The following is a 26,577-nucleotide window of genomic DNA, read 5'->3' on the forward strand; positions in this document are numbered from 1 at the left end:
AGGTCTTGGGAAGCCTTCTGAAGTATATTTATTAATGATGCAAAATCTCAAAGCTCTGTATGTCCTTGTCTGCATCTTTCTGCTTAAAGCTGCTAGGTATAGCATCAAGTACTAAGTACCTCTGACTGTCAGCTATGGAAAAAAAAAAAAAAATCAATTTGTGGCAGAAAATAAGGTCTGATTGATTGAACATGTATGATGCTCTGTGACTTCTAGAAGTGTGGATGGATAAGGAAGAGCCGCTACTCTGTTGACATTTTTCTTTTTCCATTATCTCAAACATTCTGCAGTAGAAACTGCATACCTGCAATTACAATTACAACTAATTGATCTGCCATTTCCCATGTCATAATTAATGTCATGTTTTAATAGAGTTATAATCATTCCATAATAATGCTTTTCATACACCAGCTTCCCACAAAGTATAAAAGTATAGTGCACAAAAGCAATGAACTTTTATGAGGCTCTTTCAAAACATCCCAAAAGGAACATCTCGGTGTATTACAGTGAACTTTTTAAATATGTGTCTATATTCTTAACTGAGCTGCAATAAAATATCATGCAAAAAAGACTTTTCACTCTGGCATTCCTCCTTCCCTGAACATCCATAGGTGAAAAATAAAATCAATGATTCAGTGACAAATACATTATGTTTCCTAAGGGGTTATTTAATGTACTCTTAGCAAGGATGGAAAATGATGGTTTCTAGAGAACAGATGGTAACAAGACAAAATATCAACAGACCACAGTTGTTGACTGCAATTTATGGAGTGTACAGATGTGTCAACTTAAATGTAGTGATTCTGAGGCCAATAAAAGTACTTCCTGATACCAACAGATTAATTTTTCATGACCACTGGTTACACAGCTATTACATTTTTAAAAACTAATTATTCATCTACAAAAGAAACAACAATTTTGCTTGAACATCATTACTATAAAGTGGAATGTTGTTCTTACTGGCACGAAAAAAAAAAAAGGCATGACAGGATTGGATATAAGTTTGCACATCTTCCTTTCAGAATAAAATTTCCTGCTTTTTTCCATAAAGAATATTCCAAAGAAAGATGAATGCTAGCAGTCAACCCAGATTTAAAGTAATAGCATGCAATAAGGAGAGCCCACTTCCTAGCCAAATATGAAGCATGCTTACAAAAGGGCCCTTCTTCAGCCTTTAATTTAGCAGGATGAATAACGGTGCTTGTGAAGGTTGCAAGGGACTGGCAGTGCCTGAAGCTGCAGTCCTCCATTTATTATCCATTGCCACATTAACTATGCTGTCTTTCTCATGCTGCTCCGTAAGACTGAAGATACACAACTGTCAAAGCCACATATCTCAGAACCTTCATCAATGAACGGGATGACTTCTAGATCTGATCCTTGTAATGTGAACTCTTTTTCATCGCCTAATATTTCAACTTGGAAAAGTATTTCACCCCTGATCCCCTCTGCCTAGCTTGAATTTACCTAAGGACTGGTGTTTTGCTTATCAAGAGTAAGAAAGGAGAATGCAACTCTACTTTCCAAATTCCCCTAACATAGAGATCAATTCTAAACCAAGCACTTTACATTAACAATACCACAAAATACCTCACTAAATAGACAGTGTTAAGTCAGCTACAGAGAAGACAATAAAAACCAGTTCTACACTGTATCAAATTGCATGATAGTTTGTCACAGGCTGAACTTTCAAAGCAGACCTCAACTCAGCTGCTATGTAGCCTTTGGAAAATAAACTGCAAAAGGATCTAGCCAGAGACTGAACAAACATGAAAGCACTGCCTGTACTGCAGCACCCAGAAGAAGAGAGAGTCGGACCAAAGTCAGACAGGGCCACCCACTCCCCCTGCCCAACTCAGCGTGCATGTGTACAAAAGCAATGCACCCTCCTCCAGAATCATGGTAAGGACTCACTGAAATCCCTCCTTTCAACAGCATGGCACACACAAAACAGGACAGAGCAGAGACTGAAGAGGAGCTGCAGAAATCACACTGGAACTGAAAAAAGTGTTTTGATGGCATTTTCTTGACTCCATACTGATCAACTGTTTACCCCACCTAGCCCACTCCATGCTGTTTTAATCTCAGCTTCTCTCCATACCACCCTTACAGCTTCCTTCTCCGTGTTACTTGGTACTTACTCATTACTAAACTCCTCTTTTGCTTCTCTATTTTCCCAAGTATAATATAAATATTACGTTTAAATCATAGCAAACATTTACAATGTTATTCCCTTGATTTATGTTCTTATCCTTTCTATCACTTATCTTTTCTATTTTGACCAGAAGCTATGGAGAGCAGGCTTTGCCACTACTTCCTCTGTTTTGTACTGTCTGTAGAGCAATAAGGCTCTATTCCAGTTGCCCTATAAGCACAATCATAATAAACATTATTAATAGCAACAGCGTATTCTCTACATCAGCAACCTGGCATCACAGATTATGTACGTCCACAAAACACAGCAGTATGCACAATCTGAGAAGCTGACACCAATTTGGCTGATTCTTCTCCCTCACTGGTTTTATAGCTGTATAAACCCCACTTCAGCGGAGTTACTCCTGATTTAAAGTAGTGCAAGCAAGAGGAGAAAGAGTCCTCTATTTCTGGCAGACAAATGAAAGAGCTCATAAAATGGAGCATACAAATTCAGAGGTCAGAGATGAGATAGTACAGAACAAGCCCCCTCTTAAGCAAAACTCAATTTTGCACCCATGAATTTTTCTTCTCCAGCTTCTTTAACCTGTGCACTTTCTGGACAGAGAGTTCTGGAAAATGAAATCCTTTGCAGAGCAAGCAACGGCAGCACGAGTCACACTGTACTATGTAGCAAGCTTACTACTTTGTAAACTATCATCTCAGATGTAAATTACTTTGGGAGACTTTGAAGCCAAAAGAGGGAGTTTCAATTCATATGATCAAAACATCAATAGCACTGGCTTCAACTCATTTATTACTTTAATGCAGAACTAATGGAGAATCTCACCTACCTGAATCATATGCAAAATCTCTAGGTTCCTGTTTAATCATCAGAGGAGGGGGGAAGTTTTGACTGGCTGCACTGCCAACCATAGCGTTGTGTTCATAAACTGGATCGTGGTACTCCTGCTTAAAACCTTGAGGTGGGAAAGGGATGTTTGGCTCGGACATCTGGCGCTGATATATTGGACGTCCTTCCCTTGGCATTGCAGGCAAAGGTGGGAAAGAATTGCAAGGTTCAGAGAGCTGGCGGCGAAATCTAGGATACAAGTTAGAGAGGTCATGTAAAGGACTTGAGCTATATTCTATTTCCCAAAGATCTTCACTGGTCATGATTAGTGGCTGTATCACTTTCTCAGTAGCAAACATTTTGTTTACCATCATGCCAAGTGCTCCCATCAGGATCACTGGCATTGTAGAACAGCAACAAGCAAAGAAACAAAACCCCACACCCATTAATGCCAGCTCTAAGTCCTGTCCCCACCACCACCCTCTTTGCTTTCAGTATCTTCTCTCAACAGAAGAGGCAAAAAGGAAATGTACCAGCTTCAAAACAGTAGGAAGATTGACATCCTACCACAGTAACATGAAGGAGGCTCAGGTCAAGTTCTCTGTTCTTTCATGAGTATTAGCAACATACTGTTTGTATTGATTTACTCTTTCCATTCTTACTGTTACACAGAAACCATTCCGACCATAACAATTACTAACATTTCGAATAAAGAGTATTGTCTGTTGTAACATCTGGAATCATTCCAGGGTAAAAGTCCACAGTTCTGCCCTCTCAGGGATAGCGCCGTGGGAGATCTACATGCAATGCTGGCACTACATTCCAGCTCTAAGAAGAAGGAAGTGTAAGCACCCCAGAAAAAGGAGAGGGTGCAAATTTTGCTAAGAGAAACAATGCCCAAGGATTCCTCTCCTGCCTTAACCTGTTCCCTTGGTCATTTCTACATGAAAGAAATCATCCATACAAGCCACTCATCATTCCTAAATGCTCTTCAGTAGCATAAAATCTGAGAATTAAGTTTTAAATTAACTTAATTTACATGCAGCAGTACTCAAGAACCTATGCTTGTTTCTTCCATTAAAACATACCTACTTGAACTAAAAGGCCTGAATGTAATTACTTGGGCATCTGCAGGTTCAGAAACACAGAGAATACAAGGATGCTATTTTCCCACCATGTCCTGATGAACTGAACAAAGTCTTCCTATCATCTCCAGCAGATTGCCAGTAGTGGTAACCACCACTGTAGTAATGTTGTGTCTGCACAAATCCACAGCAGATGCACTGGTCTTGCAACAAACTGCTTAGTCCTGTTATCACTCATCATGAACAAGACATACTTTTTTTCTTTAAATAAAAAAAAGAAAGAAAAAGAAACCTGTGCATTTCTCTGCAAGTTTCTCACTGTCATGCTAAAAAAAAAAAAAATAAATCAAGAACTAGTTATTCTTCAGCTTCCTGTACTTTGGGTCTGAACCAGCTTTGGTTCATACAAGCAAAAGCAGACGTTCTCTTAGAGAAAACTGGGTGAGCAAAGAATGCAGGGGGTTGATTGTTCACTCAGTACAATCCTTGACTATCAAATCATATGTAGTACACGTTCCTGAAACAGTTTAAACTCTACTAACGTCTGTCATAATACTGAGGTGAACTTGGTCTGACAAATATTTACTGTCACAGCTTAATTATGAATACTGTGGAAGCTACAGAGATAGAAACTTTTACAATGTAGTAGTGGAGATAACATTAATTTTTTTTTTTAATTTTGCTGTAAATATTGTATTTTGCAGTAGAAAGACTACTGCACTAACATTGGGTTTAGCAATTCCACCTACACCTGCAGAAAATAAACTTAGAAACTCAAATGTATTATGAAACAGTTAGGCTGACTGGCACTGCATTCATTTCCCTCTTTTCCTTTTTTCATTAGCCAAAAAAAGAAGCAGAAATTATCATTAAGAACTGTCAAGGAGTGAATCAGAAAATTGCAACTTGAAGTTAAAATAAGAAACAGGCTCACTCACAAAGCCTCAAAGGAAGTTAATAATACTTGTTGTACTGGAAGCTTTGTATGGAATCAAGCCATTTGTTTATACAAGTGGATTTGATTCCTGTTGGTACTTATTAGGACCACTTATCGTTCATATATTCATGCCCTGTATGAAGATGTATGGGATCTATGTTCTAGATGCTAATGCTATCTTAAGCCACCAATGCAGGTTCCAAAGAAATGTGCCTTGAGTTACAGATTTATATATGAACTCATGTAGGTAGGTCATTTGTTCAAATGACATTTTCTGAATACACTCATTGTAGTAGCATATCACCTTCTAAATCAGCAAGATTTGAATTTCATAAAATTAATGAAGTACACATTTGCTTCAAATAACTGGAAGTGAGAAGAATCAAAACAAATAAGAAAGTGGGGAAAAATGTCTTTCACTACAGTTATACCTTTCTTTAAAAAAGAAGAAAAATGAGATTTTTTTTTGGCCTGAGTCAGCTATTTTGTACTTCACTAGAACACATGATGTTCTAGTACAGAAGCGCAGCATTAGTGCAAAATGCCCTAAAGAACATGAATATCAAAGATGGGGGCGGCTGTGAGAATCATGTAGAGAGTCTACAAAGCTTGTGCAGAGCAAGTGTTATGGTTATAGAAAAACATACTAAGGTTTCTGCAAATTTCTATAAATACTCAAATTAAGGCTGACATACAGCGTCAGTACTCTCTTTACAAGTTGCTCTAAAACAAAAGATGTTTTCATTTGAAAAATCTTATTACTGCTCTGACAGAAGATTTCAGTCTCCTGACAACTTGACTTTGGTGGATATACAGAAACACATTCATCCACCATCCTGTAATCAAAACCACTGCCTGGCTTCACCAGGGACCTGTGTGGTTAGACCACAGTCCATGGAGGGGGAAAAGACTGTGACTATGGCACTGAAGGGGCCAATTCAGTGTTTCTTCACCACCAGAAGGGCTTGAGAGAACCTTGGGTGATATTTAGAACTATCTCAGCAGAGCACAGAAACAGCAATAGAAACCTCAGCAACCCTGCTCAAAAGTGATCTGCACAAATCCCTGGAGATAATGGCCCTTATTAGAGCAGAAACATGCAAGTTGCACTCCCAACAACTACAATTTTCTTTTCAGGTGCTTCTTAATTTACTAATGTTTAAGAGCTAATTTGAGTTTCTGAACATATATATATCTTTACATACAGATGAAATTTTAAATGTTCTGAGCAATCACACAACATAGCAGACAAAACCAGGTTCATGCAATAAAGGTTAGGATAAACAGAATTCCACAAAAAGTGGAGTCCACTGAGCATGTCTGTTGCAAAACTGAACTAAGATAGACAGTCAGTTGTCTGGGGATTTCTAACATATCAAAACAAAACAGGGTGACTTAAGGACAGTTTAAGCTTTAATTCTAGTCTGCAGCTCTTGTGGCTTTTACTCAGACTAATGTTATTTAAGCACAGTTTATGTTGGCATCTTAGTTTGTTTGAAATGCTGTATTTCAAAAGGGGTTGGAAAAATGATCCACCCTTCCAAAGAATATTCTGAAGCAGTAACACCGTACGTAACATGGCCACTTATTTCTTAGGTAGGGGAACTGCTTAGCGAGTGACCAGATATTTATAGCCAGGACCATGCCTGCTAATGACTTCATTACTTCGTAGGGCTTACTAGCCTCAAGAATCACACACTCATAGAAGAGCCCAGATTGGAAGGGACCTTGAAAGACCATCTGGTCCAAACTTTCGTGAGAAAGGGAGCCTAGATGAGATTGTCTAGCCTCCTGTAATCACCCTCACAAGACAGAAGCAGCAGCTCATTAAAACTCTGTCACTGCCAACATGAACTCCTACTGAAGTGCACCAAGCTGGGTGCCAGCCTTTCATAACACACATACTTGTGACACACGGAACCTTGCTGGTTTTCACCTTGATCCTCCAACCCTAAAGGGAATAGCTGTGAGCAGGAAGCCAGGCTACCCTTATACAAGAAACCTGTAGCCACAACTGAAATACCTTCTGCATGGGTCCCTTGCGTGTCTCATGTTTTACCTGTGGTCCATAGGGAAGCTGCTGTCTTGAATAGACTGGGATGGAGGGAGATGTGTAGCGAAAACCCGGTCAGGTTTAGGAGTCTGAGCTGAGTTTGGGGAGGCATGGTGCAGTGGTGACACAGGAGTGCTGGATGGCGTTGGTGGGTTGGAGGGCCTCATTCCCACTTGTGGCTTCTGATCATAGGCACTATCAGTAAAGGCAAAGGGAAAGAAGGTTAGGTTGTTTTCTCTGGTGGAAAAAAAAAGTAGCATCTACATCCAGGAAAAAAAACAAAAAACCAACAAAACCAAGTGTCACATTTATAAGCTTTTTATTATAGTTACCTTATTAACCAGTTTGGAGTAGAGAAATTCTCTACATTGCAAAGAACACAGAAAAAAATGATGTTAGAAGCAAGTGGCTGAACACAGCATTTTCTTCTCTGGGGCACAGAAATGTATTTTTAAAGTATCCAGTCTTACAATGACATTCTAACAGGAGGTATACAAAAAACATAAAAGTAGAAACACCTGGACTAGAGCATGAAGAGCCTGCAGTGCCTGTCAAGACTCTTTTTTAAACCTCACACAAACTACAAAGTGAGACAGTAAAACAATACAGCTAGAGGGAAGGGATCTGACCCAGAAAAACAATGGTATGTTGGCTTAGCTACCCACAGTAGGATGTCAGCAGCCTCTCCCAACAGGGTTTTTTTCTTTCCCCCCTCCCCCCCCCAATAAAGTGCTACTCCTACAAAAACACAGATGCTATTTTCAAAGGTGTCCCAAATCAGGAAACGGCTTGATACTTTGATCAGCCCTCTTTCTAAACAGGAAAAACGCAGATATTAGGCAGACAGTAAAAGCACCAACTTGCATACTTTCCTATGTCAGGTCCACTAGCACCCATGAAATCCATCAATGTATGCATTTAACTTTTTAAATCAAAATCACTCCTCTATGACTGGCAAAGGTGCCAGTCTTTTTTTTTTTTTTTTCCCTTTCATATCCAGAAAGTTAAATGTAAATGCTTTAAGTGCTAAGTTTTGGTAGTACATTAATGAGAATAAAAACTCTCAAGCTAGATGAAAGATTCTAAAATAGACAAATGTCAATAAGTAACCTTTCATTACTGACACTAAAGGATGGAGTGACATGCAAGTGCAAACCAAAAGAAAGTCAATAAAGAATACAGTAGCATCAAGCCCCTCTACCCCCAACAAATAAAGCTTTTCTTATCTCTCCCTATAAAACAAGTTGCTTTTGAATAGGTAACAAGATGCAGGGCCTAATGAAATACTATTTTAAATTGTAATCACCCATGAATACACACATATAACATCTGCAAAACTTGACAAATACCTAATGTGTTGCTCAGACCTGCCAATCTCTTGCCTGTTACAGAGATCTCTCTCTCTCTTTCCTAATGTGTGTAATGCATTTTGAAAGTACTTTCAACACAACTCGCAGAAAACAAGACACTCCTTCCTTCTATTTCACACTTGCACCCTGGGTTTTTAAATTCTATCTATCTCCCATGGAGAAGGAATGAAGAATATGCATTTTGATGAGAAACACTGCTTTAAAAAGGTTATGTAAGTGTTTGATACAACTGTAAACAACTCCATCAGTGTTCATCAGCTAAATGCATTATCTCATCAGTCTGTTATCTGCTGAAGAGGTAACTTTTATAAGATCTCTATTATGGTTTTATTACTCTTTAGTCAATCCTCATTTAAATCAGCAGTTCTCACTGCAAACATGCTCCTGATAGCTTTACCTGACATTGTACAGGCACTTTTCCCCATAACTGAACTTGAATGGTTGCTCTTGACTGCAAGTAGAGCCAAGTTCCGAACATGGGCTATGGGGTTCCTTCTTGATTTTCACAGGGAGACCATGAAAAGCCACTGTAAGGAGAAAGAAAATGTAATTAAAACCCAAGTACAATATTAACAATAAGCCTTCTCAAGTAAGCTAGACACTGCTAATTAAACACAGGATTAATTAAACCATTGCAATACTAAAAACAATATAGGAAATAAACATTTCAAATATTTCTTTGGGTGTCAACTGAAAAATAGACACCAGAGATCCTTTGCATTGGCTATTAGCACTTTTATTGTTTAATAGAATGATGGCCAGGATCCCATCTCATTAGCAGGAAAATAACAGCCCACTTATATTTGGCTTAACTACTGTAAATGTTGTCAGAGGCAAAATACTTCCCAGGCACCAAATGTTTCTAAGTAATATTAGTGAGGTAGCTTTTAGCTATAAATGCAATAGTAGTTCAAAGACTGCCACACGAATGACACCAAAATAAATTTCTCATATATCAGCCTCAAGTATATAATCAGTAAGCTTTTTGTCCCACAGAATGAATGAAAATATGCAGTGAAACTTATGAAACTGGATGATGACATGAGTCTTTAGTTATAAGTAATGTCTGAAAAAAATACACAAGGAATGGCTTCAGTAATTTTTCTCAAAAATACACAAGATAAAATCCTGGCCTCACCAAATTCAATAGTAAATGTGATATAGATATAAATTGGGGGAAAAAAAACCACCAACCAACCAAACAAACAAAAAAACCAATCTTTTTTTTAAAAAGGTAAAAAGAACAGAAGGAGTGTGACAGAAATGCAGCATTAATTAGTAGCACAAGTTGGTTTGGATTAAGTAAAAGGCCAAAGGTAAAGACAAGGTTAACCAGCATATTAGTTTAAGCCAGCCAACTTTCTTTATTTCATATTCAACCTTAACCAAAATTAAAGCTGAAGAAAATTCAAAGTTCACCTCACACAGACAAATCTGAAGTAAACAGCTTGGAGGACAAGGGACTAAAAGACAGGTATGTAACACCTTGAAAGCACACTCATCGAGTTTTAAATAAAATGAGGTTGTGAATACATTTTTGAACTCCAAGAAGCCTAAAGTTCAGAGATCAATTTTATCACCATTTTTTGATGTTGTCACCAAAATATTGTAGTTTGAACATCCTGACACAGACACTTGCACTTCTGTAGAAATCCATGTATGTGCAGCAGTCCCTGTTAGAGAACCTCAGAACAAAATCAGGCCGTTACTGTATACCATCAGGTAGCACCTTGCCCTTCCCTTGCACCTGAACTTAGGAAAGACAATTTGTTACATGTTGGATGCTAATGAACCTTCATACACCATGTGTTTGGTGGGGAGGGTGAGGTAAATGAAATGCTGTCTAAGAAGTGAGCATCAGAACCAACAAACTTTGATTTATAAGTATCTGTAAGATCTGGATTCCAGATTCTCATGAGTCTTCCCACTGCTGGGCAACGTTCAGAGAGCTCTTTCACAAACAGGTCCTCTCATGCTCTATTACATGACAGCTTCTACTGCTGTGTTTCACTGAGACAACTGCAAGATAGCACTATGTTATTTTGCCACATATTTTCACAAAACTCACAAGAATTGTCTCTGAAACTGGTATCCAGCTATTATATTTGGTAGGTAATAGTCAATTATATGGAAAGATTACAAAGGAAAAGTAGACAGTAAACCAGGTACACAAATACATACGCACAGCACAGTAACTTAAGAAACAGAGATGAAAAGTGAACATCACAAAAAGGAAAGGTCTCCTTCTGAATAAAACCGTCTGAACTTTCACTAAAATAAAAGACCATATGGACTTCTTGAATAAAGATTCTCAAATTTAATAATATCGCAAAATGTAGCCCAGTCAGCTTTCCCCCATAATCGTAAAGCAGGCTGACGTCTAGTAGTTTGTTTGGGGTTTTTGCTGGTGAACTTTTACTGCTGACTCTCCTTGCATGTCTTGGTCAGATAATGCACGCCACACATTTAATACATATGATAGGCCCCACGACTCCAGAATGGTGGTTCCAATGCAAAGGTAGGCAATCTCTTTGACTGGAATCAGAGAACTAAAACACAACTGCAAGACCCTTTTTTAAAGCCGGTATCACATATTCGCACAAAGGCCACATGCTGCTCCATTCTTTTAATTTTTTTTTTTTATTTTAACTTTGCTACTTCCTCGGAGTTAATCTGTTATGAAAAATTACTTCCCTTATTTATTTTTAAATAACGGGAGTACAGAGACTCCCACACCACAGCCCTGTGCGGAGAACTGGCTGGGTATTTCATCACAGCGCTGAGAGCCTGAACGTCTGCTAACAGGCAGTTTTCCAGCTCACTGGCACAGGCACAAGTGAAAGCAGCACATTCATTTTGTGCAATTTGCTTTACCTTCCCACATGGAGTTGGTGCATGTAAAAGGCTGTTAAGTACTAAATTATTCCTTATCAAATCACCATCATCTGGAGTCATGATCAACACTAATTAAATTACTTTCACTGAACACGGCTCCAGCCTGCTGCCTCGGCTGCGAGGTACATTTTATTTTGCTTACTGTACAGTCCTAGCAAGGTACAGGGCACAGTGCTAGAAGGCATCTGTGCTGTAGTTTTAATTAAAGTTTACCTCACCTTCCTCCCAGCTTTATAAGCTAGGGTAAAGTGTATCAAATCAAGTAGGTTAACGCCTTCATTTCATTTAGGGAAAGCATTACAGTCCAAAGTGATTTTATATTAGATCTTTATCTTAACTACGGCCAGAAAGATAATGTAGCTGTAAAATTTAAAGCCTTCCTCAGGCAGTTCCCTGACACAGTCACCACGCTTAGCATTATCTGTAACTCCTTAAGTGTACACTTTTAGAAGCAGAAAGGAAAAAAGTCTGAGAAAAATACTTACTGTATTGGGGGGGGGGGGGGGGCTTTCTTGAAGGCTACTTGACCTTTCAAACCACATCTTAAGTGTGGCTGAAGATGAAAGACTTATTCCAACAATAAAATTTCAAACATTCAAAACAGTTCTCGTGTCATCACTGAAACCCTCCACCCGTCGCTCTTCATTTTAGTATGACACATTTTATAGTGCACCTATTAAAACAGATTTTAAACATACACCATTTTGCTAAACTGGATTTTATATTATGTTTTCAATCCATTTTCTTCTGAGGAGAGCAAGGTTGCTTATTTATACAATCTAATTTTAGTGCAGCATACCAAGCTACCAACACATCCAAATTAACAAAATGACATTTCAAACAACCAGCTCCACACCACTTCTTTCTTCCTGATGGCAAATTCATTTTATTTAACCCCAGAACAGAGTCTCAACCCTATTAAAGTAACGGGCACTCTGCCTTAATAATGATCTTCTTAAGAAGTGACCAGGGCCAAGATTTCATCCCGAGTGATTACTTACAGATAACTACCTCCTTACAACGCGTATTTAGATGGATGGCTTCAACACCTCATCTCAACTACTGGGGAAAGTCAGTCTTATCAGTATCAGAATGCACTCAATCCGCAGACCCTGTCTGGAGCTCCTTCGAAACCAACATGCAAATATAAGGCGAGCAGAAAGACTGCTGCCATCTGTAGCAAATTGATTAAGGTATAATATGTTACTGTATGCGTATTATCTGTGCATAAATATATCTATATCTGCAGAGTAAGAGGGCTTTCATGTTATACATAATGTGCTGTTGCACAGAACTAGATTTTATAGAAACAATAATAATTTCACTACAAAGCAAACTCACACAGAACATGCAAAACCATAGGGTGAAACCTGCCACCCCTTGTTTTGCAGTGCTGTTCTCCTTTGCTATCTGTCAGCAGCCTAATCCCCAAACATTTTGTTCATAATAACATCTAGTTTAAGACTCAAACAAAGAACAATTTTATTAAGAACTCTGAAATAAAGGAGGAATCGGTTTGTCTCAGAGGACACTGACTGGTATACTTTCTAACCTGTGAAACAGGCAATGTACCACCTCTATACAGATAGAACTGAATCTTTTCTTCTGAGAAAGCCCCAGAAATGCACTGCATCAAATATAAAAGCCATGGTTTAAAATATTTTTCAATTCAAGAGATTATTATTCAAGATGAAGAAATGGGAAATATTTTATGTGAAATTGCAACTCATTTATCCTTTGAGCAAGAATTTTATAATTTTCAAACTTCAGATTCCTGCATAGAACACAAAGCAAAATCTGATTTTATTTTCTTAAGGAGGATTGATTTAAACATATTGTTAGAGGCATGAAATGTTACTAGTAATTCAATGATGCTGGCTAATGGCAGGCAATCTTGACTCCACTAACCAAACAGACAAAGATGTCTTATCAACACTTGTGGGGCAAGAGCATTTGCTATACGGAATAAAATCAACTTACAGCAGTAACCTTGCTTGTGCTAGTGAATTCTGACATCTCCTAAGTCATACTACATTCATGTGTATTAAGTGCAAGGATTTTGTGTACCTGCAGAGAAAAGGAAGTAACTGGGAAGTCACAGTAAGTCATGTCCTAAAGATTGCTGCTGAATGTTTCTGAACTGCTTTTCACATCTATGCTCTTAAATTACCCTCTAAACCTGACTTAGCAAGTACACTTACTCATTTTTATGATCGATTGAAGCAAAACTGTTAATACGCAATGTAAGTTTAGAGAGATTTCTTGAACACATTTGAATGGAGGGAGATTCGACTTTCTAACAGCAAGATGAAAAGACAGGATGTAAAAATATTTAAGTTAATACGACTACAACTCCAGGTGCTAGACTGACTGAGATGACCCAAGTTAGTACTTGGTAAAATTTCAAAAGCAAGAAGAGAAGGCCCCATACTGATAAAGCCAACACTGTCATACTTTAAATCTATCTCCCAATGCACACAGAAATGCAGCAGGCACTTCAGATACATCAGTGTCTCTCCAAGATTCTTTTCCAGTACATTTACCTCTGCCAAGCCCTCCCCTTCCCCCAACACACAAAAATCCATTACTAAAGGGTCTAATCTCAGCTATCAGCACAGAGTGCCTTTTATGGAGCCATTAAACCATTTCTCTTGTTTACAGTGCCTGAAGAAAGATGTGAATTATGTCTGTGACAAAACAGGCGATAACATTTCTAAACTGCTATCAAAATGCAAACTGAAATACACTTAAGGACAGGGACCCTAATTCGTGTTTTTGCAATTTTCCTCGTTCACTATAACTTAACAGCACTCACCTGATGATTCAAACAAATTATTTATGCTGTAAGTACAACAGGTAGACATTTTAATAAAAAAAAAATCTACTTTCAATAAAGTAACAGTTTATTGAACAGTTCACCAAAGAGGCTAAAGTGCTGGTTACCTCTCAGGTGATAGTAATGACCTAGGTGCTCTTGTAAGTAGACATTTAAAAAAAAAAATCCAAACACAACATTGTGAGTTCGTATGAGGCCTGAAATGCTCTATTTCTGCAACAGTTACTTACCACTTGAAACATACATTCAGTATAGGTATTTGCATATTTGATGCAATGACTACAAAACTAAATACTTTCTGTATGACCTTCTCGATGGGAATTCCAGGCTTTACACATATTTTATGAAGATGTTTCAAAAATGCATATTTAACTTATGGAAAAATAGCCTTCTGCATTCTGGAAGCTATTTATTGATTATTTATCTCTCATTACAATTTGAGCTACAGACCCTTGTAGATAGCTGCACTCTGAATTTCAACAACCATTTAATAGACATCTGATTAAAGATAATGGGATGCCAAAGCAGGGTGCTTTTTTCCATTTCATTCCACTATAAGTTAATTTTACCGGTAATCTTTGGGATGCAAAGAAGTTAGCTGAAACAGGTACTAGACCCAGTTGACCGTTCCTTCATACTCTGGAGGTTACTACTGCTGCAGCTGAATGTGGCATGCAGACTAGTATACTAACAAAAAGTGAAATAAAAACATAATGTCGGAAAGGTGACAGATGAAGAGAGGTAGGAGGATGCAAAGACTTTAGTAAAGGCTGGTTACCGAGTCTTCCCAGCTAAAGTGTTCCCAATATAATTTTGAATTAAAGCCTACACATACAGACCACTGGAACAGCTGAAAGACAGAAGTGACTGCAAGCACAGATGACTGAGGCACGATCTGCAATTGCTTTTGCCCTAGGCAATCTCTTGCCTAGACAATGGGAAAAAAACCCTTTTGTTTCTGACCACTGCAACAGCTGCAAAGATGAGAAAGACTTGAAGATGGTGGACTGATAGAAGAGTGGGTGAACAGATTCTATGCAGACTCCACCAAGTTCTTGAACTATCTGATCTATCAAAGTCACCTCAATCAGATCTTAGCTGAGCTCCAGTCAACTGGATTTCATTTAGGTCTTGCTCTCTGCCAGATATTGGAAAGGGCTGGTGTCAAACTGGATATCTGACACAGATGTGCATCATCACTGTGGTTTCAGAGAGTATAGTCAGTTCCAGGCAGTTCATCTAAAAACTGAACATAGACAAGAGACCTGAGCTTTCAATATCGCATAAATGAAAGCTTCTAGAAAAGGGGGATGGGGGGGAAATCTAAGCAATCCTGTCAGGTAGATTTTTGAAGAAGCGCATGATCTCGGTATTATTTTCCATATTATGGTTGCATCTAGAAAGCTAGAACTTGCTTAAGATGCAGAATTTGGCCCTAAAGACAATTGGCCTCCATCCCTACTGAGGGGTGACCATTCACCTGAAACAGAGTCTGTGTATGCGTTTGTGGGTGTGTGTGTCAAATGGAAATATGCATACCAAGTGTGCAAGCATGCCTCTGCAATGATATATTTATTATGTATGGTCAAATTACGTGTAATACCATAATAAAGGGCAGTAAGCTTTTTTTCTCTTCAAATGCATATGTGTAACTGGGCAGAAAATGAGGAAGCAGCATGCAAAAGAGAGGAACAAGATGTAAATGTGTAAAAATGCATTCCGTGAAAAGCTAGTTCTCTCCTACGTGGTGGCCTGGCTTTAAGTCCAGGGAAGGAAATCTGAGGATAGCTGGTATCATAGCAAGTGCTCTGCCACCCTTCGTCTCACCACTCATTCCCAGAAAGTGGAACTTCATGACTGGGCAGTACTTGGCAAACCCATTATATATGATTCCATCAATTCAGTCTTCACCTTGGCTTCAGATCAGATCCTTCCAGTCCCTACCAGCTCAATAGATAGAAACAGCATGGGACCTCATTTTTTGGAAGCTAGTTCTGAACGATGAGCCCAAGCACCAGCTTTCAAAGCCAACTGGCAAGAATAGAATACGTGGGCAAGATGGATCTATTTGAGAACCTTGTTTAACAAAAAGAAAATACCAGCTTTGAAGTAATCTGTCACCTTTACTGGAAAATATGCAACTACAAATCACTTTAATAACAGTTAGAACTCACTCTGCAAAATAAAGCAAATTGCTTATTTTGTCTTCCAGCCTAAACCATACAATACTGTGCATGTCAATTAACGGTCTACTTGAATACTGCATTGCACGAATGCTACATAATAGTATAGTCTTTAAAATCCTCAGGGGGTGGGAAGGGATGTGGTAGGATAAGAACAAAAGATGAGGACAAGATCCCACAATTTTGGCCTAAAGTCTGCATGGTCTGATCTCATATGACATGGTACGAGAAGAAAAAAATATTGATTCTGAATTTGAATTAGGAAAAAGTAGCAAGCAGGTAAAGATGAACCTGAAGGTGAAGATGCACTGAAAGCTGGAATTTCTTCCTGTTTACTACTAGAGAGTTTCAAGATGGGAAATGACAGCACATTTTCCTACAACTGATATTGGGAAATTCTGGACCTTAAAATCTGCAGTAATGAATCCGTATTAACAAGCATTGTTTGTTAAAATAACTTTATCTTGCTTTGGAGTAAGAGAAGGTTTCTTCCTTCCTTTTTTTTTTTTAAAAAAAAGCATTACAGATTAATGACTAAAAGACAAAAAGTGAGTATTAAAATAAATTTTAAATTAATCGAATCACCTGTTCATCTCTAGATTATGTTAATTCTATATATCCACCATAATTTTTCCCTATCTTTATCATGATCTGACACTAACATAAAGCCTTTGAGAACAGGTAAAGCCAAAAAAAAAAGGTTGAAGTAGAGAACAGAGATGGATTCATTGTACCTACCGCAAATCGAAGTTGCATCACTATCCATAAGGCACGTTTATATGAGGGCATTAATACATGGAGAAAAGTGACCAAAAAAATTATCATTTTAATGCAGACATATGCCACTTCCCTACAGCACAGTATATTTGACTCCTAAACACCACACTCCTGCCCCTGTTCAACAAAGAAATTCTTCAAGATGCTTCTTCAAAAAGAGAAATAAATGTCATTCTTTAACCGAAATGTGTTTTTCTAAATTTTGTGTGCTAAGACAGTAAAAACTTTTGCCAGTTTAGCTATTTCTGGGCAGCTAACTCAGGACCCCCCCACCATGACGGATGAAGCCTTCCCGAGAGGTGGAAGGGTTGCCAGCCAGTGTGGAAGAGGGGGCACAGTATTAGAGTTTGCACCCATACTTAATAATTGGTTCAGTGCTATAAAACCCTGGTTTTAGTGCAAGATATCCCTCAGTTGTTTGTCTGTGCAGTTGCAATTTCTGAAATATTCATTAGAGTTACTGAGGGTACACCTGCAGCTTTCTGGTGCTGGAAGTGCTGAAAGCACGACTGAGATAATTCAAATATTTGTAGCCACTCGGCTTCTCATTTAAAAGGATCATGCCAGCTGAAAATTGAAGTCTGCAACTACGTTCAGTACAGCAAAAATTAAAAAGCCCACCCGAAAGGGTAAGCCACCTGGCTAGAGAAGGGGGGGTAGGGGAATCTTTCAGTAAATACCAATAAAACTTACTCCCTAAACCCAAAGATGCAAAGATGGAGTAATTCCAAGGCAAACTTTTCGAGAGGCTGATAGTAAACACCTTGATAGGACACTAAAGGTCCTTTGGCCTCAACGGACAGTGTATTTGGGCCACTCTTAACCAGCTGAACTCCACATTGTATTAGAAGGCTGTCTCTACTCTTCTTCTACCCCCAAGCAATGGGGGGTTGAATATTTTGGTTAGCTGGCCCCTCTTCTCCACTCCCAAAAGATTTCAGCTTTCTAGTTAACAATTGTCGAGAAGGTATTTTCATGCAGTGGGAGCTGCAGTTACCGGCAGTTTCTTAGCCTCTGAAAGCAGCAATCTCACAGAAATGCTGTCATGGGCACTGTTTTATTCTGATTTACGTCCCCTTCATGCAGTGCTCTTCTTCCTTTCCAGACAGTTACCTGTCCAGCTGTGTGAGAGTGGCAATGGAGGGAAAGTGCTGCCAGAAGGGCTCTGTCTCCCAGCAAGTACAGCCAGGGCAAAAGTTAACCTGCTGACAAAGACAGCGAACACTGCATAACTCTGAGAAGAATAGAAGGAAATTTGCAGAACATTGGTGGGAGGGAGAAAGGGAGGATTAGGCTAGAAGGAGCAAACTGGCTTGCTTTGACGTCTGAGGAGAGTAGGTGAGGCAGGAGGAAAAGCTCTCCCTCTCCCCCTGCCCCCAAAATAAACAGAGGCTTAGGGCTCTCTGGAGGAGGAAGCAGTAACCTAATAAAAATTAAACCAGCCGGGTTCTGTAGCAATTGATCTAAAATCTGTGGATAGCGTAAGATGATTGGGGGGGGGGGGGGGGGGGAATCTGAAGAATTTTTAATCCCTCTATACTGCATCTGCAACCAGGACCCCACAGAGAAAGAGGGTTGCTCTTCATCTGCATTAGCTTTCGGTGTTCAAATCCTGGGAGGAGATATGGGGCATTTGTTCCTACAATTACTTATAATGTATGTGGCTCCAAAAGCTCCTAGCAAGGTGCGAGGCGATCCACCTTTTAGAGCTCCTGCCAAAAAGGAAGGTCTTAATGTAAAACTAAGCCTGAGAGAAAACTCAAATTGTATTCCTACCTGGGAATTATCAATCAAGTTAAATGCAAAGAGAAGAGCTGGCCACTAAATCAGGTTCTGTGTACTTTTCTGAGGACAGGATTTCCATTTGCAGCAATTTCCAAAATTTAATTTAAATTGTAAAACGTAATGGCTAAGTACTACGTAACTTCCATTTACTAGAATATCCAAGTGAGATCATATCCCAGTGTTTTATACACACACATATACACTTTCCACTTCAGGTAAATCTGCAGTTTGAGGGTTTTGGGACTTGATTTTAATAGGTTTTGTAGAAACAGAATTATGAAGAAAACTGTTGTAATTATAACATCTACTTTGCCAGAAGTAACAACGAACTTTAAAATAAAATCATTTCATATGTTTTTGTATTTGTTTTAAAGGTATCATCCACTTGATATTTAGGAAAGCACACCCACAGCAGAAAACAAACAGGAATTGTTTCTGCCTCATTTCCCCTCTTTACAGTAAAGTTTCAAGTTACATCAATCTAGTTATTTAGATATTATTTGTGGTTCTTTTGTGATGTATTCATGCAAAAAGCCAATAGTCAGCTACAGATGAGAAGGCTGCTGATCTTGTACTTGCAGCTGGACAAAATGTGAAAGAACCTGGATTTAATCTCTGGTTCTGCCATTCGTTGTTCATAACAAACAACTGGTGTTAGAAGGTTGATTCTAGTTTGAAGTAGCTCAGTCTTAGGAGCTACCTTCAGAGATTCATAATCACTGTGTCACTTTGCTTCCCTACAAAAATAGAAATATCCTCATAATAAAAGAGCATCATAATAAAGATTATCCTTAAGGATAATCATGCCCATCTGTCAGTTAGCTAATCAAGAATATGCAAAAGCAAGAGAAGCTAATAAATAATGAAATGGACTACACAGTGAGCACTCTCTAGCAAGAGTTAACTAATTTAAGAGATTAATTAGAATTTGTTTTTATTTTAGCAACTCTGATAGGCACTAAAAGGAACAGAATTGTATTTTGAGAAGATGATTCTTAATTTGATTTTGCCTTTAACAATAAAAATAGGTATACATGCATGAATCAAGTGTACACTAACTGAAGGTAGCTAATGAGATTTTTGTTTACTTCACTGGAAGAATGAGACTGTCACCACTCTAACTACATGTGTCCTTCATGCTTCAATGTTAAATTTTCACAAATGCTTACCAGTAAGGCAGCTCTTAACAGATCTAGTTTATAATTCATTAGAGCAAAGCTGAAATCTAAACCTTTAGTTCACTACCAAAAGACACTTCAAAAAATGCAGTCTCCACTGGAAAAGGTGCGGGCCATCAAAATAAGTAAACAATAAAATTCAGCTCACAAGTTTTATCACTGATTCAACAGGGAAACAAAGAAGCCATTGTCAGAAGTGGTTAGGTCTGGGAACATAAAGTCGGGACTTAAATAAGTAGATCGGTATTCAAAGACTCTTAGCAAAGTGCTCTTTCTGGAGCCGGTGGAATTTTGACCACCTGCAACCAGGCTCTGGTTCTCAGAACAGATACTTAAGGCTTCTGCCACTACCTAAAGAATTCTTACTGTATACAAGACTCACAACTGAACGCACATTACCAATACATGCACTGCACATTTTTTCTGAAGCCAACTGTTACTGAAGTTGTATGATTATTTTACACATGCCTGCAATCAGTAAGGCTGACAATTACATGACATTCTTATATGCATGTATGCATACAAACATGTATATACAAAATACATATATATACACACCCATGGAGTACACACCGTGCATATACTCGTACACTTGCATAAATACAGCTCCCAAATTCTAATCCCAAATGCTTGAAACTTTTTGTCTTTCCTGAATACTGACACTTTCCAAAGTCTCTTTTGTCTCCATTTATGTTAGTGCTTTAGTCATGTGAAATTTTATTTATGGATAGGTTAATAAGGAAGCATTGCACTCTGTTTCAGCATGAAGACAGAGTATTACAAAAATTAAACTGTTTATCTTTTTTAGGTATACATTAGAAACAGAAAGGAAACAACATCTGAGCAAAGAGGATCAAATTAGCAAGACTGGGAATTGTTTTGCACACGTTATTTTTCAAATGTCCTTGATGACGACTCGTAATATATAAATTTAAAGACAAAAACCTGGCCAGTCAGTAACCTTCCTATTCAGTGACTGCAGGACTTGGCAGTAAATGTCACTGCTAAAAAATATTTCACTACATTAACTTACTGGCAACCACATTTGCTGAATAAGTTTATAAACAGCCACAGGGAAAAAAAGACAACCAGAAATAAAGCTGCTAATGATTCACTCTTTTCTAACATGCATAATCCTCAGTTTACAGAACAAATAGATACATAAGAATAAAGATATCCTTAACCAAGACAGTTCACTTCTCTGTTCACCTCATCAAGGTCAAACTATAATCCAGGAACAGGTCAGAGTAATGTATTGAAGACAAGGAGAACATGAAGAATAAGTGAAAGGAAAAAAAATCACTGTCAGAGAAAAAACTGGAACACGTGCCTTGAAAAAGTAGTCAGTTTTCCATTTACCAGTTTAGACTAGGTTTAGCTCATTCCTAGAAAAAACACTGATGACTTCTAAAACTCAAAAAAAAAAAAAAAATTTATGCATATTTATAGCTTATAAATGGCTCCACTGTAATTCCTTCCCAGTACTGAAATGCGTAAGACCAAAACAAAAGGACACAGAACCTGAAACATGGGCTATTTTTCCTGTATGCTTACAGAAGGCTAGCGATACTGGTCCTACATGACATGAATGTGTCACAGACTCTCCAATGCTGAACTGATGTTTTGAAGACGGTCACTCTCTCCTCCCTTTTTTTCCTGCTATACCCTTTGAAAACTTCACCGCAGTCTGTGGGAGAGCCTGACTTCTGTCTTCAGTTGCTGAGGCAAAAAAAATGATAACAGACTGTACATCCGTTTTACCTAAAGAAACATATGAAATAAATAGAAGTGGATGGACTCAACTTGCAGACTGCCTCCTTATTTTACACCATCCCAGAGCTTATGGATTTTCAAATCATTATTTAGGCAGCTCTTGGAATACAAAACACATTTTGTGAAAACATTGCATGGAAAGCTGTTTAAGGAGAATAACAGTTTTGTATTAAAATAGAATCACAAAGACCCTTCAATCTGCCTTGTTTAGTTTCTGTGTGAAAATACAGTTGAAATAAATTTCTGCATACTTTGTTTAATACAACTGGAACTGAGCAGATGCTCTAATACATATACATACTCCTGATGAAATTAACTAAACAACTATCTGTTTTAAAACAGAAATAACTGTAGTGTTAAGAAAATACTGCCATGACTACAAGTTACAATGTGAAGCTTGCCTGTATTTCCACAGATGGGATCTTCACAGAGTCCTTATGGGGAAGGGAGGAGGGGAGGCTTCCTCAGAAAGGAAATAGAAGGGTTTTTCACAACTGAAAATTCAACATTTTGAATAAAATATGTTTAATGTTTTTGTTTTTATGTAAACAGACCTTAGGAAGTGATCTGACAGCCTTAAGAAATTACCATTTGAAAGAAAAAAAGGTCTACATGCTTCATCTTTGATCTACGAGACAGATTTATCACAGGACAGGATGACTGAAGTTTATTCATTAGCTGATAACCTCCACATGCAACCCAAGCCTTTAATCTGCAGTAAAACAGCAAATGAGGATGGTGCTCTGAGAAAAGGAAACTAAGTCAGCTTGGCTGAGCAGGGACATGCCAATGGAAGGCCAGGGGGCAGACAGGGGGACAAAACCCCACAAGAGCAGCCCTGTCCAGCTGCTTGGGCTCCTCCATGCCCTGGAGAGCTGGAGACCATCAGGTTCACAGCAGTCACAAGGTTAAACCCCATCTGCGTAACATGGCTGCTGTCTCTCCTCGGGTGCCCAGAGGTACCTTTTCATAAGCAATAAAATTCACATCATGGCATGGAAGGCACTCTGAAAGGAATAACTTCCACTTTAAAAGTTTTTAAAATGAAAAGCTATGCACTCGATGGAGTCTCGTCATTTGTTTCACAGTGCTATTACCACCATCAGTGCTTACATAACCTGTGAGCCACTACCACTAATGCAATCCAGGAGAACCTAAAGCCTTTGCACCTTCAAAGCTGGCAATTTAGTATAAAAATACAAGCAAAAAAGCAAATAAACAGAAACTGCTTATTAAAATCAAAGCAAACCCACAAATTCTCTACTGTTAAGATCACAAGTTAAAGGCATTACGGTCAACAGTCTGCCTCTTGGTGAAACTTTTTAAAGAACTAAATCTTGCAATTATGGAAAAGGTCGCATGGCAGATTTAAATATTTTCAAAAATCCTCTAGAGGAAAGAGGAGGAAAAAAAATCCGTAAAAATCCATATTAGCACAGACTAATGCCCTGCGATGAACCACAGAATGAGCCCACAAAGTCCTCTGAAAGACACCCATTCCTAATTTCTTTTGAATGAGAATTAAAAACAAAAGAAACAAAAAAAAAGAAAGTTAACAGCTGGTAACAGTTTCAGTCCTGCTTTAAACAAAGGAAACAAGTGCTCAGGGACACAATGAAAGAAGTGAGGCTATCTAAGGCAACTATGAAGGGAGATAAGGTGGTCAGCACCGACTCCTCAGTCTGACCTCTCCAGCTCTTACAAAAGCAATTGCATTGGACTCTCTTTGTAAAATGCTTTTGAGATCTCCAGATAAGTGATCATTAAGAAAGCTGTGTATCTCACAGCAGAGTGATACATGCATTTCTGTACCTACTTCAAACCGAGAAACAAAGATGTTAAGCAACATGCCCAAGGTCATGCAAAGCTAAGGGCAGGAACAAACCACAGAGCCCCAGCTCTCACAGACCTTTAGAAAGGATCCATCACAGTCAGGCATTCACTAAAATAAATAAGTAAATGTCTCTGTATCTGACAATGTCTGACCTATGAAAGGAAGTAGTTTCAAGACAAGTGGCAAGAAACAAACACAGCGGCAGCAGAAAGGGAATAGCTAAGCACCAAGAATAACTAGCACCACATTGTAGGATATTTGTCAGAATGCCTGATGTGGTACCACACTTGCAGAGCTACACTTAAAAAAAGGAGACTCCAGCCACACAGGCTCTTTTTTTAAAAAAAAAACAAAAAAAAAAAAAACAAAAAAAAAAAAAAAAACCAAAAAAAAAAAAAAAAAAAAAAAAAAAAAAAAAAAACAAACTGCGAAAACACGCTGGTGTGTGCAACTTGCCACACACAGAAAACCCAAACACTACCAACTGCAAATTCTAGGACATTGTGCACTACCAAGACATGACTACCAGCTGCCTACGTAGTGAATCATCACGTTAAAAGATGTTGTCATTTTTTCAGTCCACTAAAAATTTTTCTAGAAGATGAAAAAATTAAACTATTCTGCATCATAAACAAGAACAAACCCAGTAAACAGATCTCCTTTTGACTTCACAGGCCCATCAGAACTCACGTTATTCTGGTGCTTTCTACTTTGTTTTAATTGTGTGGGATTTTTTTCTCCAAAATATGTCAAAATAAGTGAAAACTAATCTCTACCAATTGCTCATCAGCTCTCGCTTAACTAAAGCAAACAGGAAATGCTATTCTAGATCTGAAATTCACTTTTGAAACTTAAGTCACACAAAGAAAAAGACAATAAAACACAGCATTTTTCACCTGACAGTGGAAAAAAAAACCACCCAACCACCATGATTCTGTACACTGCAAACATGTAAATAAATATTAAAGCTTTTTCTAATTTAAACTGCATTTGGAATATCCTAGGCCATTAGTTAAAATGACAGAAGAATACAGCTACCTGAAGCCTATGTAAAGAATCTCTCTTTAACAGGCTTTTAAAGATTGCAAGCCAGAGCATCTAAAAAGCACATCCCTGAATAATTTAAGGCTCCTGGCATCTACATTGAAAGAGTGCCTTTGCTAAACCTGGAGGAAAAAAAAAAAAACAGAGGTAAGAGAAAGAATAAAGGTCGTGAAAGATCAGCAACAAAATCACTACTAAAAAGTATTCTTCCGATCTTAAAGTTTAATCAGACATGGAGGAGCACAGATTTTACAGCCTGCCCTTCCCACTTACTGTCAACAGCTGTGGTCTAACATTAACATTTACCCCTTGGCAGTGTTAAGACAAGACTGTGATGGTCGGGGAAACGATACAGGAACAAAATGAAAGAGAGGGAAGGAAACTGATCAAGAAGGTGAAGCATAGCACAAATGCTCATTAGCAGAAATTCAATAACAAAAAGCAAAAAAGCTAGAGTTTGTGATGATTTTAAATGGGTAACCTACATTTTAGGGCAAAAGAAGAAAGAGGGAAAAAAACTCTGGAAGAACAGACCAATGTAAATACACATTTATATACACAAAATGCTATAAAGACAACAGGCAATCTGGTTTGGTGCAGGGTAATCCCCATTTATAACCAATTGTACCAAGGTTGAATTACAAATCAACCTGTTGTTGACAATACCAAGTTTTCTCTGCCAACTACATCCTTTAAACATCAGCAAATCCTACCTACTTCCTCATGTCTGTCATAGAAACCATCCAAACAATGAGAGCAAGCAATCTTCACCTCAACAGCTACTGACTCCAAGCAAACTGAACACTACTCGTTTTTACTCCTAGATTGGATTGGAAAGTCCTTGCTGTTCTACAGTATCTGAAAGCCTCACCACTGATTACAACCAGTTCAGGATCTGGCTCCTCCTCAGTATATGAAAATGAACTTGAAACAATAGGAAACTTTATCTGAGGAAGTTAACACAGGTCACCCTTCTCCACATACGAATACTGACTTTGTACAGACAGAAAAACAGCTTACCTATGAATTATGAATTAGATAAGAATTTGGAAAAAGTGTCACATAAGGAATGGTGATTAAAAAAAAAACCAAAACAGCAAACATTCACGTTTTTGGAGAAACAGACTGCATTTTTGCTTTACACAACTTTTCATGTTAATTGCTAAAGGAAGCGTAATGAGGAACTCACTGAATATGTAGCAAACAGGTCAGCTGAAGTGTAAAAGCAGATTCAGAATGCGGCAAAACCAACCTGCCTAACAGAATTTCCAAGTAAATGCCTGTAAAAGTGATTCCTCCCTCTTTCTGTGGAATTCTTATTTCTTCTGAGAATGGAAATGAAAGAGTAAGACAATTACACTATTTAATACGCAATTATGATATTTTCACAGTGTAATTGCAAGCAAAAAAAATATCTGATACACATTTTTCTCTTAGAAGTCAAAATGTTCAGTTGTTGCAGAAAGCAGAAGGTTAAAAGAAACTAAACTGCAATTTGTTTTTCAAATTTCATCCAAACAGGCTAGCTGTTAGCTACTCTTCATTCCACTCACTCTGAGCTAAAGTACAGAAACATTCTTTGTGATAGGTAAAGTTAAAAAAATATTTAATAAAAAGGTAATACAAGACGGACAAGATGGGGCTTTGGACATTGAGACAAAAAAGAAAGGTTTCGAAGTGCAGACATTTCTAAAATCATTATGGTAGGAAGGACTTCTTTCCAGAAGACATAATGGAGTAACAAAATAAATCCAACTTTAAACAGGTACACTGAAGTTCAAAGCATTAAGGGGAAGCTTGTCATACTGGATCCTTAGTTAGTAGAAATATGCGTAATTCCA

The 26,577-nt window shown here is 38.1% G+C and overlaps 1 protein-coding gene across 6 annotated transcripts in view; it reads right to left on the reverse strand.

Annotated features, from left to right (window-relative positions):
* Positions 1–26,577, reverse strand: part of ETV1 (ETS variant transcription factor 1) — a 66,551-nt gene that overhangs the window by 23,740 nt on the left and 16,234 nt on the right. For 5 of the 6 annotated variants that reach the window (XM_074898023.1, XM_074898021.1, XM_074898025.1 and 2 more), the window contains 3 exons: positions 8,829–8,958; positions 7,068–7,256; positions 2,988–3,235 (listed from right to left, as the gene is read on the reverse strand). In XM_074898023.1, the coding sequence (XP_074754124.1) occupies positions 2,988–3,235; positions 7,068–7,256; positions 8,829–8,958 (567 nt within the window). The remainder of the gene's footprint in view (positions 1–2,987; positions 3,236–7,067; positions 7,257–8,828; positions 8,959–26,577) is intronic. The other variant, XM_074898027.1, reaches the window with a different exon arrangement.

This window comes from Athene noctua, chromosome 2, assembly GCF_965140245.1.
Source record: "Athene noctua chromosome 2, bAthNoc1.hap1.1, whole genome shotgun sequence".
Lineage (NCBI taxonomy): Eukaryota > Metazoa > Chordata > Aves > Strigiformes > Strigidae > Athene > Athene noctua.